Raw genomic sequence first — 17,615 nt, 5'->3', positions numbered from 1 at the left:
AAGTAAAAAACTAAAATAGTGGTTTTGTCCCATGTTTATCTCCCACTGTATACAGCAGTTTTCCACATATGTGGAGATGACATAATCTAGTGGACAGAAATGTGATTTATGGTCTCTTTGCATTGCATGTGAACTTGAAGCTATGGTGGGAAAGTGGGTAATTCCACTGTTTCACTATCTGAGGTGCTCAAATGCCATAGAGAGGACTGGAGAGCTAAGTACAGCTAGATAAGATTAGGTTATGTTCAGCTGGACCCTCCCATTTATCTGGAACTGCAAAGACTGAATACAGTATTTGGATTTGTGATCTTGTGGGAGATATTAGCAACTTCTTTGAGTTTACCAATATGGTGAGTGTTTAAACCCCTTTTGCTGGTAGTTTTTGTTGGAAGGAACCAGAAGGCTTTATAATCTTAGAAGCTTGCAGACATTCTTCAAACCTACCCTTCCTGGAGCGTCGAATTGCTGTGAGAAAATTTCTGGTTGAGGATAATGACACCTATGGCTACACTTCTCTGTGTAGAGCTTTTGTTCCACTCATTCATTGCAAGTAACAAAAGCTAGACAACCACTTATGTTTCATCCAGCATCTGCTCTTAATAGAAGTGGAACTATGAGAAAAAGAGGATGCAGCAGGGAGCAGAAAATGTCAAAGGAAAAAACAGTAGCATGGTGTATGTGCATGTGCGTGTTTTTAAGAGAGTTGTTCATATGATTGAGGTTAACTTCTGTACTTGTGTTTTTCTCCGGTAAGTCACTTTTATTTAACCCTTCTTTACTTGAAGTGCAGCCATTTTATGACCATAATCACATGTTGTAACATCTAATTACACTTTTCACACTGAGCAAATTTGAGTCTCTCTTTTTCAGATATAAGTATCTGGGCTAGAAATGTAGAATTCTGATATGGTACAGTTCAGATCAAATATATCCTGCATCTGGGAATTTTCAGATTCAGTGGTATATATGGACCTGTCTACATATAGCACTGTGACACATGGCTAGAAAGGGTTAAGCATCTTGCAAAATAAATAACCCTCAAAAGACATGTGGGGAGATAATGTTTGTGTTTTTGTGTATTTACATAGGTATTAGTAGAGTCAACAACGAAATCAACAGTCCCTGCCTATGCTGTATTCTGATATCATTTAAATGAATTGTAAACATGGGATATCTGGGTATTCATCTCTCTTTGAAATGTACTGTGAATGGTGGAGGAACAAACAAATGGTCTTATGTTAATTCCTGTGGCTAAGTACAGTGGTGACCTCCTTCAGAGTCATCCCAATTATAAAACCTAAATCTATTTTTCCCCAATACTAATTTTCCCCTACTGTTACTCATACCTTCTTGTCATCTGTCTGAAATGGACCACTCATTACCACTTCAAAAAAGTTATCTTTCCTCTCTTGGTATCCTGCTGTTAAGTGAATTGTCTCGTTAGACTGACCTCACACTTGGGAATGCAACTCCAATCCTTTCATGTATTTATACCTGCTCCTGTATTTTCCACTTCATGCATCTGATGAAGTGTGTTATAGCCCACGAAAGCTTATGCCCAAATAAATTTGTTAGTCTCTAAGCTGCCACAAGGACTCCTCGTTTTTGCTGATACAGACTAACACAGCTACCCCTCTGAAACCTAATTACCTTTTGTCTCCCCCCACCTCCACCCAGGAAATCCCAACTTGTCAAAGACGACGTTAAATTGTACAAAAGATACTTGGACTCTGATTCTGTTATCTCAGATCTGCTTAGACTTCATTGAGGAAGTTTGAGTCACAAGACTGAGGTCCCAGTTATGCTGGTACGTCCTGAATATAAGATTTGGATATTAGACTATGACTTACGAACTGAATTCTAAAGGAACTCTTTGCAACTAGATCTCTGCTATGAATCTGAACCTCAATGAACTGAACTCATGTCTGTATGTATAAGGATCTTTTAACTGTCCTCTCTCTTGTTTTTTAATAAATCTTAGTTTAGTTAATAAGAATTAGCTGTAGCATGCATTTGGGTAAGGTCTGGAACATTCATTAGTCTGGGAGGTAATGTGTTGGATCCTTTGGGATTGGTAGAACCTGTTCTTTTATGTGATGAAATAACATTTATAGAAATTTTCATCATATTTGACGTGGGTACCTGGAGGGAGGCCTGAGGCTGGATCACTTTAAGGGAACTGTTTTGTTTGGACTTCTGAGCAACCAGTAAGGAAATAAAGAAGCTGTTTTACTCTGGCTTGGTGAATCTGAGTATTGAAATATCTACCAGCTTTATGGGGATTGTCTGCCCCATTCTTTGCCGTTCACCCTAACTGAGTGACCACAGCTGGCCCCAACAAGACCGGTCACAAGCACCTTACAACATTGTGTCCCAACAATGACTGCAATTGGGCACTACATTAATATAAGTAACCAGTTGTGTTCCTGGCTTCGCCTATTAGGATTCCAACTTCCTGCAAACTCTTAAACATTCCAGTGAAACACACAAAAAAAAAATTAACTCTCACAGAGGACTCCTAAGCAACTGCTCAGGGGTTGCTTCTCCTACAGAAAGGCAGTCCAGGCTGTAAAGGAAAATGCCAATGCTAGGAATTCCTGATAGAGCGGGTGGCTATTTAGTTAATAGCTGGAAAAGGGAAAACAGCAGCAAGATCATATCCTTTGGAGAACTGCAGACAAGCGATCCTCAACAAATGCTTTTTATTGAATGGACAGACCCCTTGACTGGAACACTGGAGGTGGAGTCCATTAGTTTGGAAACCTAAAAAGCCCTTTTCTCCTCCATAGCCTAAAACCAAATTGGTGTTTAATGCAATATTTTCTGACTTGCAGCACTGAAACAATTTACTTTACTACACCCATGTGTTTTGCTAACATTCTATAATCCCTCAGAACCAATATCAATGTTTTCTACCGAACACTAATAATGAAATTAGTATTCCCCCAAAAAAGTACTTTAAAAAGCTCAGGTTTTACACTGTGTAGGCAAGGAAAAGCAAGAAAAGATTACACGGTAAAAGCTACTACCTGATGTTAGAAAACAGAGGACAAAACGGATTAATCTGATTTAGGGTTAGGAAACAAACTTTGAGACATGATCTTAAGAGCTCTAGAAGCGCAGTTGTGCCCTATATAAGCAAAAATCATTTCTATTTTACTATGTATTGCTGATGAGTATTTACATGCACTATAGAGAAATACACAATGACTCTCAATGGTGCAATTAAATTTTTTGCAAATCTGTTCCCTTTCTCAAATATTGCAGTTTCAGTGACATCTTAAAAAGAACAGGAGTACTTGTGGCAACCTTCGAGACTAACAATTTATTTCAGCATGACTTTATCAAGCTACAGCTACTTCTTTAGATGCACAGAATGGAACGCACAGACAGGAGATTATTTATACATACAGGGAACATGAAAAGGTGGAAGATGCATACCAACAGGAAGAGTCCTAATCATGAGAATGAGCTATGGTCATGCAGGGAGAAAAAAACTTTTGAAAGTGATAATTAGATGACCATAGAAGGTGTGAGAACTTAACAACAGGGAAATAGATTCAACTAGTGTAATGACCCAACCATTCCCAGTCCTCTGTTTAAGCCTGAGTTAATTGTATCCAATTTGCATATTAATTCGAGTTCAGCAGTCTCCTCTTTGGAGTCTGTTTTTGAAGATTTTTGTGTGCAAAATTGCCACCTTCAAGTCTGTCACTGGTGGTTAGAGAGGCTGAAGTGTTTTCCACAGGTTTTTCAATGTTATGATTCCTGATGTCAGATTTGTGTCCATTTATTCTTTTGCGTACAGACTGTCCGGTTTGCGCAATGTATGTGGCAGAGGGCATTGCTGACACATGATGGCATATATCACGTTGGTAGATGTGCAGGTGAATAGCCCTGATGGCATGGCTGATGTGATTAGGTCCTATGATGGTGTCCACTTGGATATGTGGACAGAACTGGCATCGGGTTTTGTTGCAAGGATAGGTTCCTGGGTTAGTATTTACGTTGTATGGTGTGCGGTTGCCTGGTTGAGTATTTGCTTCAGGTTGGGAGGCTGTCATAAGGAGGAAACGAGGACTGGCCTGTCTCCCAAGATCTGAGAAAGTGAGGGATCATCTTATAGTAAAGGTTGTGGATTTTGATGATGTGCTGAGAGGTTTAGTTGGAGCTGTAGGTGATGGCTAGTGGCCTTCTATTATTTTCTTTGTTGGGCCTGTCCTGTAGTAGGGGTGGCTTCTGGGTACTCTTCTGGCTCTGTCAATCTGTTTTTTCACTTCAGCAGGTGGGTTTTGTAGTTTTAAGAATGCCAGAAACCCACTGACCGCTTACTTACCTAGGTGCCTCCAGCTTCCATCCAGGACATACCAGACGATCCATTGTCTACAGTCAAGCTCTAAGATACAACCATATTTGCTCCAATCCCTCAGACAGAGATAAACACCTACAAGATCTCTATCAAGCATTCTTAAAACTACTGGCGGATACAGACTAAGACGGCTGCTACTCTGAAAAGAGACATCTTTACCACTTTCAGCTGGAAGACTGTCCCCAGGTGTTCTATTTTCTAATTGTTTGTATAAATGCAGATTTTTATACAACGTTGAACAGTACAAACTAATACACCACTACTTCTATATAACGCCACCCGATATAACACAAATTTGGATATAATGCAGTAAAGCAGTCCTCCAGGCGGGTAGGGCTGCACACTCCAGTGGATCAAAGCAAGTTCAATATAACGCGGTTTCACCTATAATGAGCTAAGATATTTTGGCTCCCAAGGACAGCGTTAAATCAAGGTAGAGGTGTAATTAACAAGGCCTCAGATGAGTTCACATTCTGCTGACAGATGACATATGAAACAATATTACAATCACTTTGCTCTTTGATTAAAGATTAGATACCCTCCCCCCGCCATACCTCCATGTTAAAAATGGGAAAGTAAAATCCAAGGAACAAAAAAATGCATGATTATTACACATACGTAAAATTTAAAAGCAAAATCTATTTCCACCCTTAATGCCAAATAATGCTAAAGTGGTATACATTAAAAGGGGATTTATTCAAATGAGTTTAGAGATGGTAAATAATGACTTAAAAAAATAAACAAACATAGGTATTTCAAAAGATTACTTTCATCCTGGTCAGATAAAACTGCGCACTTTAATAAGGATATAGCATATTTTAATAGAAGAAAGTCACGTCCTATTTGAAATTAATTATTGATCATCCCAAATTGTTAGATTAAATTTTTAAAACCAATTATTCTAAAGTAAGTTAGTTGGAACAGTCACAGTTATAAAAGTAATTAAATCCATAAATAATTTGCTCTGTTTAGATAACTAAGGAAATTTGTTATTACAGATGCACAATAAAATCCTAATTGAACTTCAAGAAATGTGCGACTACTGCTATTTAATGTATTTAATAATTTATTAACATGAAAAAAGTTTTTTGAAAAGTACATACCCCATTAAAAAGAAACAAAGCAATTATCACAGCTGCTATAGAAAATAGGCAAGTACTTAACCCGTATAACACCCAGAATGTGTAGTTCTATCAGCATTACCGAATACACCAAATTAGGTATGATAAAAATAAAAATCTAGCCTGGCACTAGAAAGAAAAGGATTATCCAATTATCTATAAACTGCACACAGCTTCAGAGATTCAAATTACTGCATTTCTGAAACTGCTTTTGAACAGACCCCTAAATTTTGTATTTACTTATCATTATTGTTATTTTTATTATTTTCTCTGGAGTCTGGACCTTGACAAAAAATAACTGACTACCCTGATCTAGTCTGACCTCCTGCACACTGCAGATCACAGAACCTCACCCACCCATGCCTGTAACAGGCCCCTAACTTCTGACCGAGTTACTGAAGTTCTCAAATCATGGTTTAAAGACTTCAAATTACAGAGAATCCACCATTTTAACTAGTTTAAACCTGCAAGTGACCTTTGCCATATGCTGTAGAGGAAGATGAACCCCCCCACCCCCAGGGTCTCTGCAAATCTGACCTGGGGGAAAGTTCCTTCCGGACCCCAAATATGATGATCAGTTAGACCCTGAGCATGTGGACAAGACCCATCAGACACACACACCTGTGAAAGAACTCCTAAAGTAACTCCTGGCCCTCTTCACCTTTTTAATTTCCTCAGTTCTTAAAGCATTTGTGTTTGAATTACTAGCTCCTTTGATAAATTCTCCCACAAAGTAGTAACTCTGGCCATGTCTAGACTACGCGCCGTATCAGCGCGTTAAAATCGATTGCTCGGGGATCGATATATCGTGTCTAATCTAGACGGGATATATCGATCCCTGAGCGCGCTTATATCGATTCCGGAACTCCACCAACCCCAACGGAGTTCCGGAATCGACATGGCGAGCCGCGGACATCGATCCCGCGTGGTGAGGACGGGTGAGTAAATCGATTTTAGATATTCGACTTCAGCTACGTTATTCACGTAGCTGAAATTGCGTATCTAAAATCGATTTTACCCCGTAGTGTAGACCAGCCCTCTCAAATGATCAGTTTAAGCAAAGACACTAAGGGCATGTCTACACTTGCCAGTTAAAGCGGGAAAAGCCCCTTTTTTGTGCAAAAACCATGGGAGCATCTACACTTGTCAATGACTTTTTGCGGTGAAACTCAGAAATTTCACCGCAAAAGGAAACCACCTCCAGCTTACCGGTGATGATTTTGCAGTGACGTGCAAGTGAAAACACATTCTTCCTGTTTACACAGCTTTTAACTTTCTGAGGTTATCCCACAGTACCTATGTGACCACTCTAGCCAGCAGCTCTGCTGCTCTGATGCCAGGTAAACAGACATTTACCCCTCCCCCTGTAAAGCCCCAGGAACTCTGAAACTCCCCTTCCTGTTTTCTTGGCAAGTGCTCACTTATCTGGCCAAGTGATAATGCCTGCTAAAGGGAGCAAATGATCCCCTGCCTGGAGCAATGCTGAGCTACTGAAGCTTATCAGTGTTTGGGGAGAAGAGGCTGCGCAGGGACCCAAGATGCCCCACGATCACCCCCACCAGACCCATCATCAAACTGGAGAGCGCTGCACTGTGGGATAGTTCCCCTAGAATGGAGTGATACTATTGTAAATACACTCTGATGCCTAAGGAATTAAGTGAGTATACAATACAAAAGGAAACTTTTTTCTTTCACAGGTACTTAAAAAGACCCCCCCACGAAAGATAAAAGTTTTGCAGATGTTAGTGGCAGTTTGACCACGGCTTTGTTGGCAAGGAAGTAATCAGACATGGGTTGCAGAGGACAGATGAACCAGTACTGATGGGGAATGGAGCAGACCCTGGGAACAGGAGTCCCCGTGTCAGGGTGCAATGCAACTCATCTGTCCCAATCACGCTCCGCCCCACACCACCCTGCTCCGGTTACTACCTTCCCTTTGACTGTGGGACCTGGAAGCAATCTGACTGGCCAAAGGTGGGCTGGGTGGGGAACCTCTGCCAGTGGAGAAGCAGTAAACAGAGCTGGGTGGCCTAAATGCTAAGCCCCTTCCCTGCAGGCATAATGGAGGAGTGGCTGGGTCAAATTCAAGTGGAACTGCAACCTGGCACATAGGCTCTTGCTTGTGTCAATGAGGGAGCAAAGCAGAGACTGGAAGCAGCACAGACAAAACCTTGACATGTATGTTTTTGTTATTTTTGTTTATCAATCCTAGGCTTTTCTGCACACTAAAAAAGTTGAAGAGTTATGTTTAAACGGTTTGTGAGGGCTTTTTTGGATGGGGATGTATTTAAATGTTATCGGATAAGGGTCTTTTCTATTTAAGAAAACTTCCGTTTTACATGTTAATACTTGGTTAACTGTATGTTAACATGCTGTATTTTAGCAAACATTTTGAGTCATGCAATCCATGACCTCCAAAAAGTGCACAGCCCTTCAAAGGGTTTTTAATGGATTTTGTAGCCATCTATCACCTTAAAGTTGCCCATCCCTACAGTAAGCAGTCCTACAGAAGAGGCAACACAAATACAAAGTGCAGTGGGGGTAAACTCGAGTTTGAAAAATTAACTTGAAGTTTGTCCTAGCAAGTGATGGAACCTAAACCATTAATTTCTGCCAAAGTTAAGAACTTTCGTTATGAAAAAATAGTTTGTACTCTGAGTGCAAAATAATAGTTCCAAATATGAATGTAATACAAGCCAATACAGTGTCATTTGTGTGTGTCAGCACACTATTACAGTGACTCTGCTGTCACTCAGCTATGGTAAGGAGAACTAGAGTGAAACTAACAAGACTACAGTTGCACTACCACTATTTCAGAAAATATGGATAGCAGTGGAACTGTCAAGAATCATGCTAATTTCAAGATGGCATTAATTGATAAAGCTACAAGCAGCAAAAGAAACAAACAGTTGTACTATTCACCATAGAGGAAGACATAACTGAGGTTAGGTGGGAAGTACTGTAGCAGAGGCCTCCTTCTGACAGCAGCTTGGAGGCCACTGAAGAGGGAAAAGGTATTCATTTCATATTTAAATGGAAATCCACCTTCACAGCTGCCAGGAAGCCCTTGAAGTGGACAAAAAGATATGAGTACTAGGTAACCAGTATGAAGTGGTGCATCAAAAACTCCTAGTAGCCAGGGACAGATACAAAAGACTGAGCCCCCTGAGCAAAGTACAGAGATTATCTTGGTATAAATTCAAGGACCCTCCTTTTGCCCAGCAGCATGTGTTGGCAGAGAGTTAAGAGTTCTAGCTAGAACAAAGTCCCCAGACTTCACTGATGCAGGCTCTTCAGTCTTCCCAGATTCTTGCACCCATCCCTGCAATATCTGAGCACATGAGCTAACAGGTTTATAGTAGTATCTGACTAGCAGATTTGGTAAATTTTTCAAGACATCAGATGAATCTTCCATAAATCTAACTACTACTCAGCTTTGACACAGACTTGTATCTTCAAAAGAAATAAGTCTAGCACAACTGGACTGTGAGGAACAGCAGTAAAAATCAATGGAGAGGAAAGAATCTTCCCTATAAATGCAAAAAGAGAAATATCTAATAGGGCCGGTGGGGTGGGGGGAAGAGGAGAAGGGGACAGGAAAGACAGAACAGGTGAACACTATAAACTTTAAAAGGAAAAGTTATATTTAATATTTTTCAAGTAAATTTTCTGAAATTTGACACCACGAAAAAAAGCACAATTTTTAGAAAATTTCCCCAAATGAAATTACATTGCTGCAGGTACATATTTCCTCTACAGACAACACAAGTTGATATATGTGAGACAATACTATTAAAGAGCCACTAAAAATATTTCTAACCCTGTAAACGTGCTCACTGGGCTGCTTACACATTTTAAAAAACTTTAAAAGCTAAGACAAACACAAACTGACCTAAGCACAAATTTTCAGATTAGTATTCTGCTAGAATCTTGATTTTAAAAACATCATTTTACTCGAGAATTATCTGTTGCAGCATTAAATACCTTTACTTCCCTTGTAATTCAGTGTCCTAAACTGATTGTGTCGCACCTAATTTCAATATGGCAATAAAAATTGTCAAAGAATTGTTAATATTGCACTAAAAACGAGACTCCATTAGGAATGTTGTATGCCACCGACAGTTTTTTTCACTTTGTAACAATAAGTAAAACATTTTAAACATCTTCTTACACATAAACTTACGTTAGGATTGTTCCGTTCATGTTCCTCCACAAATAATTTAGATTTAACCACAAGAATTAAAACAATCTAATTTGTAACTGGCTCTTACATCAACTACCAAAGCAATATAACCAGCTTGAGACAAAGTAGTATTATTTCTGCTTCAATGTATACTGCAAATTGAGTTGTAAGAAATAAACTAGAGTACCAAAAAAAAAAAAAAAATAAAAACCAAAGACACTACAGAAAAATTGCTATAATGAAATTGGATTCTTACCCTGCGCATGGCTTCCTCCTCCTCTTGACGCTTTTCATAGTGTGCAAAGTCATCAAAGATTGAGGTGGTATGCTTGAAAGTAGCAATTATTTTAAGCACTTGCTTGGCTTTTTCTAGGGGTACCTCTTGAGTGTCCCTCGAATTGGTAACCGGTTTGTTGTCATTGTTTTCCAAACGAATGTGCCGCAGCTGGTTATTGGGAACGTCTTTGACAAAGATCCACTTAACATCAAACTTCCCCTTCCACTTATCCTGAGACCAGACTCCGGCATATGCATTGTAGTCCACAACAGACTTCATCTCAGCCACTCCACAAAAATGTCCACTGCCATTCACACTGAAGAGTAAATAGAGTGGACCTTTCCCATTCAGGGAACGGTAAGCAGCATCCAAGCGTTTATTACCATGTTCAGTACTACACCAGATAGAGTATTTAATGGAGCGGTGTATATCGTCCTCCGAATAGCTTTTGATTATAAACACACGTCCATTCTTCAAATTCCAATCAAAGTCTTTGGGATTATAGTTGTTTATGGCCTTTAGTTTCTCCAGTACTGGGTGTACCTCTACACCAGGTGAAGAGCTGACAGGTACAACACCTAAGCCAAAGTTTTCGCTGCCAGCTCCTCCATTGTTCTGGCTGAAGCCCACTCCTCTGTTACGAGGAGCTACCCAGCGGTTTTGCAGCTGCTGTTGCTGCTGCAACTGGTGAGGCTGGGCCTGCTGCTGAGGTCCTTGTTGCTGCTGTGGTTGTGGTGGCTGAGGCTGCTGTTGAGGCAGTTGGCTTTGCACCAATGGTGGTGGTTGAATTAATGGCTGAGGCTGCTGTATTATAGTCTGAGGAGGCAGTATTGGCTGGGAAGGGGGTGCTTTTACCATGGATCCTTTCTCATCCCAAGTTCCAATGTTCATGTTGTGTTTTATAGGAGGCGGTGGTACAGCAGGGCCACCAATTCCCACATTACCCTTAGGTTTGAGTTTCGGCTGAGGTTTAGCAGGCTTCCTAGCGATGGCAGCCCAGGAGGTTGGTTTAGGTGCTGAACTGCTAACTGGGGGCACACTATTTGCTGCAATGCTTGTCATACCTGTACTGCTCAGAGCTGAACCTACAGTTTTTGTCACAGCAGCTGTCATATCCCCACCAATTTTCAGTCCAGTCATGCCTTGCTCAATGCTGTTAATCCCAGGCACCTTGCTCAAAGTATCATTGCCAAATCCAGCCTGTCCATCTGCTATGGCTCTACCAAGAGAGCTAGGTGGATAGCCATAGCTGCTGCTATAAGCAGAGCTTTGTGTTGATTGTCCCTGAGATCCACTTGTCCCCCATGTAGAGAAATCTGCATTCCCAGGAAAAAAATTAAATCCATGTTGACCAAGGAATGGAGGGGTATTTCCTAAAGCCCCAGGTTGACTAAACACACCATCAGGTATATAGTGATGTTCACCATTGCTCATCTGTCCATAGGTTGTCAAGTATGGCATTGGAGGGTCACCTGCAGTGGACCATGCTGCTTCACTTAGAGAATATGGAAATCCAATGGATGGAGCATAATAACTAGGCATGTATGGGTCTGACATTGGTGGATAGCTGTTACTCTGTAAGAAAATAAAGTAAAATCAGCAGTGAAACATTCCATTATCAAAATAATTCAAGGGAAAACGGCAGGTATCGGACAACAAATAATCTTGATGCTCTATTTACAATATTCCCTTTTCCTTTAAGGCTACAGAAATCTCAAACAGATTTTTATCTGAGATTATATGGAGATATACCTATCTCACAGAACTGAAGGGGACCCTGAAAGGTCATTGAGTTCAGCCCCCTGCCTCCACTAGCAGAACCAAGTACTGATTTTGCCCCACATCCCTAAGTGGCCCCCTCAAAGATTGAACTCACAACCCTAGGTTTAGCAGGCCAATGCTCAAACCACTGAGCTATTCCTTTGAGCCTCATATGCATAAAGTTTATTTTTTCAAAGTTCACTTTAGTGTAAATCCACCTTTTTCTCTAGTAAAAAATTACATACAGTAAAACTTCAGAATTATGAACACCTCAGAAATGAAAGTTGTTCATAACTCTGAAACGTTTGCAACTCTGAACAAAATGTTATAGTTGTTCTAATAAATGTTTACAACATTGACTTAATATAGCTTCAAAGCTTTAATATGCAGAAGAAAAATGCTGTTTTTAAACTTCCCATTTTTTTAGTACTTTACATTTAACCCAGTATTGTACTGTATTTGCTTTCCCCCACCCCACCTCTGGTCTCTGCTGCTGCCAGATTGCATGCTTCCATTTCCAAATGAGGGGGGTGACCGGTCAGTTCATAACTCTAATGTTCACAACTCAGAGGTTCTACTGTATGTAATATCAATCAGAGTCATCCTAAAGTCTACTATGGGTATGGTGATGTTAACTTTTGATTATAGATAGGCATGGAAGGATGAGGGTTTTTTTTTTTTTTACTGGTAAATATCAGTAAGCGCTGATTTCACTGCCTACATACAAGCCAACAAAAAAAATTCCTTTTGATAACAGAAATTTACAAACCGGCAAAGAAAGAAAAATGCTGCTTGAAAATTTAAGGGTTTGATTTAAGATATTTAAGAATATCTGCATATTTTGACAAGTAATGTTGACAATGTGCTTTTTAATGGTTATAAAGCTTTAACTTTTTGAATCTCAACATCTAGTGTCATTAAATAGTCTGATTCTACCAGGATCTGACACTCACAGCAATACCTGTATCTTAAAAAAATTGCTTAAAAATAAACATTGATATCTGTCAATTTAAAAAACAAAAATGAATTCTGCCACACTTATAGACTGATAAAGAACTTGAGAAATTTAGTGCTTAATATATTAAGCAAGATTAAAGATACCCATATGTGAAGAAGAATCTATTCAACTAACTTGAAGTAGATCTTCAGTAGAGATGGAAATGCTTCAAGCAAGTGCTGAGAGACTATAACAACACAGCTACATACAATCTGCAGAATTCACATGTTGTTACATTAGTTGTATTTGTTATAAGCAGCTCTTTCTTCATACACAAACCCAGTCTCAAGAGGCCTTATAATATTTTGTATTACTTAAATATACATGGATTCCTGAAATCCAACTGGTAGCAAAAGAGGTCTCAGAATATTCAGTGTTTTACCAACTAACACTAAGTAACACATTTAAAAGCAAGCAATAAACCACAACAAGGTGTGAATTCCAACATGAATCCAAATATTGGACACTCCAAGGCCTAGTTATGTATTACTGCACTTAAAAATAATTAGAAAAGCTTACAATTAAGTTTACTGTATTTTAGAAAATAAGTTTCAAACAAGGGCCTTATCCAATCCTTAGAATTAGAATCATGCTAGCTATAAGTAAGAGAAACATAAGGATATTCATCAGTAAACATCTACATTGTGTATACCATCTAAATTTAAAAGTTCAAACCTGGGCATGCAAAACTACACTACCAAATCAAATTAATTCTTAACAGCAAAGGGACTAAACTAAGGTATTTTTTAAATAAAAAGTAGCTCAACAAATTAAAAAATAAGACAACATAATTTATAAATATGACTGCAGTTTTCTTATATTTGTTTCTTGCTGAGGTTCTCATTACTATTAAAATGAAATTATGTTCAGTGCTTCGTGGGAGAACACCCGGGTGTCTATTCAGTTCTGGATAAGAGATTATAAAAAGTAATCATGCATCTCATAAAAACAGTCCCACAATATTTATAACATCTAACATATGATTCAATTCAATGGTCTAGAGAAGTAATGTAAAATTTGCATGTTGAGTTCACTCCCAGATCCCAGGGCTCATGGAATAAAGGTGCTGAGGAAGCAAAGCATTCAGCTCTTTGAAAGGTACAGCTCAAATCATTTTAAAGACTCCCTTCAGATGACTCAAGTGGCATTGATTGGTTTGCAAAGATGCCACTTCCCATCTTCCTCCCACAGAAAATAGCCCAGTGTTGTAATATCAAAGCAGGTGGGAAGGAAAGAAAAACCCCAAAATCCATTTCAACCACCTTCACTCCTTCCTCCATACCAAAAAAAGTATACTGGAACTTTCAGGTTTATTTTAATTATTGAATTAAATGTTTTAATAAAAAATTAATTTAGTATTACAAAAGATGGAGGATCCACAGCTCCAGAAAGCGAAGTCATCCATTTACTGGCAGAAAACTTACACAACAGGCAATATTAAAACTTTAGGGGCCTTGATTATGCTATCAATTGTATATTAATAACTCCCATTGACTTCAGTGGAAATCATGTATACACCATTACTACTACCTAGGGACCCAGGCACTATTGTCTTAACAATAGAGCAGGGGTATACCGAACTCAGTTAGAAGGCAAAAAAGTAAAGGATACATCTGATTCTAGAATGCATACGTATGCATATCTATCTTAGACACACAGAACCGATTAAACAATCTGATCCTTTACTTGAAGCTTCACAAGAACGCTACTATTAAAAAGATGACATGTTTTAGACCTATTACCGGCTAAGCACTAAGTTATATTTCAAACATACAAATTGGTGTAAGATGAGGAAAGCTTAGCTACACAAAACTCTGAATATACTTCAAAATAGCAACGAATGCTCACCTGATTTGTCTGGCTACTTAGATATGGCTCAAAGTCATCATCATTTACTGCATCCTTTTGATGAATCGAACCGTTTTGTACTGAAACTGAAAACCAAGCTTGTATTAGACACTTTTGTAGAATTGTGGTGGTGTAACTTAAATTCAAAACAAAAAACACTTCAGTCTTATTTTCTACTAAATTGTCATCTGTATGGTGAACTGCCTGCTCTCTTGTTTTTTAAGAAGCAGAACATCTTGTATTGATTCAATTACCAGGACTTTGTTACATTTTAGATCTCAGAAGTGTTTAAAAGCTAGTACATGATATTTCTCTTTGAGAGAGAAAACCACCTAAAGCCTAGGCTACTGAATCAAATGAGGTAACAAATTTTGATGACAGATATATACATACAGTATTCACAAAAGCACAGCAAGTAAGTTTTGCTTGTAAGATTTAATTTCATTAAACAACTATATATGTTATAAAGTACTTGTTACAAACAATCAGGTAGACAGGTTCTCTTCTGTTTAATCCTACACTGCATTGTTGCATCAATTTAATGAGTGCTTAGATGACAGTTTTAGAAAGTAATCCAATGAAGAAACAACAGTGTCTTATAGCTCAGCTCAAGATTTACAAATACATTTTAGGAAAGGAAAACTTATGTTTCATGAATGACAGAGGTCTGATGGTTTACAAATCGCTTTTTTTCCTGTGATAAAGCACCTGCAGACACACTCACTTGGCATAATTTCACAGTGCAGGACTGTGTCAGAGCGAACCACTTTTCCCTGCAGTCATAAGGGGGGAAAAAAAACCAGACAAATGAATTCAGCATTATTGTCTGCAGAAACTAGTACAATGAAGAACAAACCAAACTGTCATGTCACAGCTCAGTCTGTAACTCTTCTAAACTGCTTAAGGATTGAAGTGCCCTGCTTCTCAGAGCTTCACATTTATACTACTATGGTCATAGTGCTATTTCCACTTTTTTGAGGGGGGAGGGCAGGGGAGGGAGAAATCTATGTTACTTTCTCTGCAAGAGGAAATTTGCCATACTAAATTTGTATAACACAGTAAACACACTTTTAAAAACTGTACAATATATAGCATAATGAGTACTCAAAGATTTAGGAAAGCAAGTTCCATTAGCTCAGGAAGTTCACAGTCTAAGGGCTAAATCCTCTGGGAAAAAACATGACTACCTGGGAGGAATGAATACATTTCCCAGTTCCTTCCAGCCATGGACAGCTTGGAACCAGTGCTAAGTGAGTGGCTCAACAGGTGGACAGGAAGATTATGCAAATGAGCTCCTTATCCACCCGCTTTGACTCCTACTCTGCTATCCCCTGCAACCTTGTAGCAACACTTGCAAGGAAAGAGGAGAAAGAAGCAGGAGCTGAGTCCCTGAAGTGATGTTACCCTCCCTCCCAACACGCTTCCTACTCTAATTGGGACATCCCATTCTCCCCTTTCCTCTGGGATACCCTAGAATCAGAAGGTGGAAACAAAAGACTTTCATATCACTCAATCTCTCCCTCAAAAATGCCGGATTGCTCTCTTTTTTAGTATTTTGTTTAGAAACAATATTATGAAGTTTCCACCACTTCCAATGGGAGACAAGTCTAGAACCTAGTATCTTCCTTGCCCTTTCTTCTCCAACCTATCTATCACTTGGGATTTCCATGTGAAAGATAGGCAGACTTTCCATGGTACCCCAACACTGCATTATATAGCATATCTGCCTGCTTCACAACACCAAAGCACGATACTTAAACACAATACTTAAGCACTTCTCCAATGTTATACCTAAGGCTAGAGTTACATCCCTGTCCCCAGATAGGGCACTGCAGCTACCTAACATCTAACACAGTCACTCTCCAGTGGATGGGAACTGAAGCAAGTATCGCTCTTCACGATACCAATACCACTTTCCAAGCAGATTCAAATTGTCTTGACACAGCTTTGGCTGAGCTCCATTCAAACAGAATATGGACCTAAATTGGACAAGCAGGACAACAGTACAACAGATAAGTGAGTCAGTTTCAAAGCTGTGTGGGTTTCACAATGAGACCAAATAGTTCTGGACTGCCATACTGTCAATTTCCTAGTGATGAAGAATTCCAGCCCTGAAAATGTTTTATTTTGGCTCTTCACTTTAACTGGCTTATTGTTTAAAAAACAACATAGATAGCACCACACATTTAGTCAGTACTTTTCAGACAAGTTAAGATATATGATCTATGCTAAAATCTCACCAATGTTCCTAATTCACTTTCACCTTGCTTCAACTATTAACTGATAATTAACCTACAGTTCCCAAAAGCAGCATTACCTTAATGCTACCCTCAAAATAAAATGTTATTGTTTTCTTCCATAAATAGTCAATCTACTGACTAATCAGATTTACAGTATGTTCTTTTTACTATCATTTTGCATTGAATGAAAATTTGTGGCAAAATATTCACCTGTGTCCTTTTTCACAAGTGATGGACACAAAAATGTAAGAATGAAATTTGCATTTGTGATGCATGGCTAGAAAGGGTTAAAAATCCTGCAAAATAAACAACCCTCTAAATACAAGTGGGGAGATAATGTTTGTGTTTTTATGTATTTACATACGTATAAGTAGGGTTGACAATGTAATCAGTAGTCGCTGCCTTATGCTGTCTTCTGATAATTCAAGGATTAAAAGAACATCCTAGCATTTAAATGAATTGTAAACACAGGATATCTCTGTATTCACCTCTCTGAAATGTATAGCAAATAATCTGTGAATGATGTAGGAACAAGTAAATTGCCTTATGTTAATTCTGTAGCTAAGTACCAGTGATGGACTTCACTCAAAGTCATCCTAATTACCTTCTGTTCCCCGAGGAAATCCCAACTTGTCAAAGAGGACGTGAAATTGTATTAAAAAATCCTTGGGTCCTGATTCTGTCATCTCAGATCTGCTTAAGCTTCACCAGAGGAAGTTTGAGTCGCAAGACTGAGGTCCTAGTTATGCTGGTACGCTCTGAATATGATATTTGGACCCTGGGCTATAATGTATGAACTGAATTCTAAAGGAACTCTTT

General features: G+C 38.9%; 1 protein-coding gene across 2 annotated transcripts in view; it reads right to left on the bottom strand.

Moving 5' to 3' along the window:
- YTHDF3 (YTH N6-methyladenosine RNA binding protein F3) overlaps window positions 1-17,615 on the bottom strand; it is a 45,857-nt gene that overhangs the window by 20,539 nt on the left and 7,703 nt on the right. Inside the window, exons 3-5 of one of the 2 annotated variants that reach the window (XM_075063055.1) lie at window positions 15,281-15,329; window positions 14,557-14,642; window positions 9,930-11,525 (exon numbers count right to left, since the gene is read on the bottom strand). In XM_075063055.1, the coding sequence (XP_074919156.1) occupies window positions 9,930-11,525; window positions 14,557-14,642; window positions 15,281-15,287 (1,689 nt within the window). In that variant the 5' untranslated portion in view covers window positions 15,288-15,329. The remainder of the gene's footprint in view (window positions 1-9,929; window positions 11,526-14,556; window positions 14,643-15,280; window positions 15,330-17,615) is intronic. The other variant, XM_032797469.2, reaches the window with a different exon arrangement.

This window comes from Chelonoidis abingdonii, chromosome 2, assembly GCF_003597395.2.
Source record: "Chelonoidis abingdonii isolate Lonesome George chromosome 2, CheloAbing_2.0, whole genome shotgun sequence".
Lineage (NCBI taxonomy): Eukaryota > Metazoa > Chordata > Testudines > Testudinidae > Chelonoidis > Chelonoidis abingdonii.
Note: the sequence above shows the minus strand (reverse complement) of the source record. Positions and strands in the feature narration are given on the sequence as shown.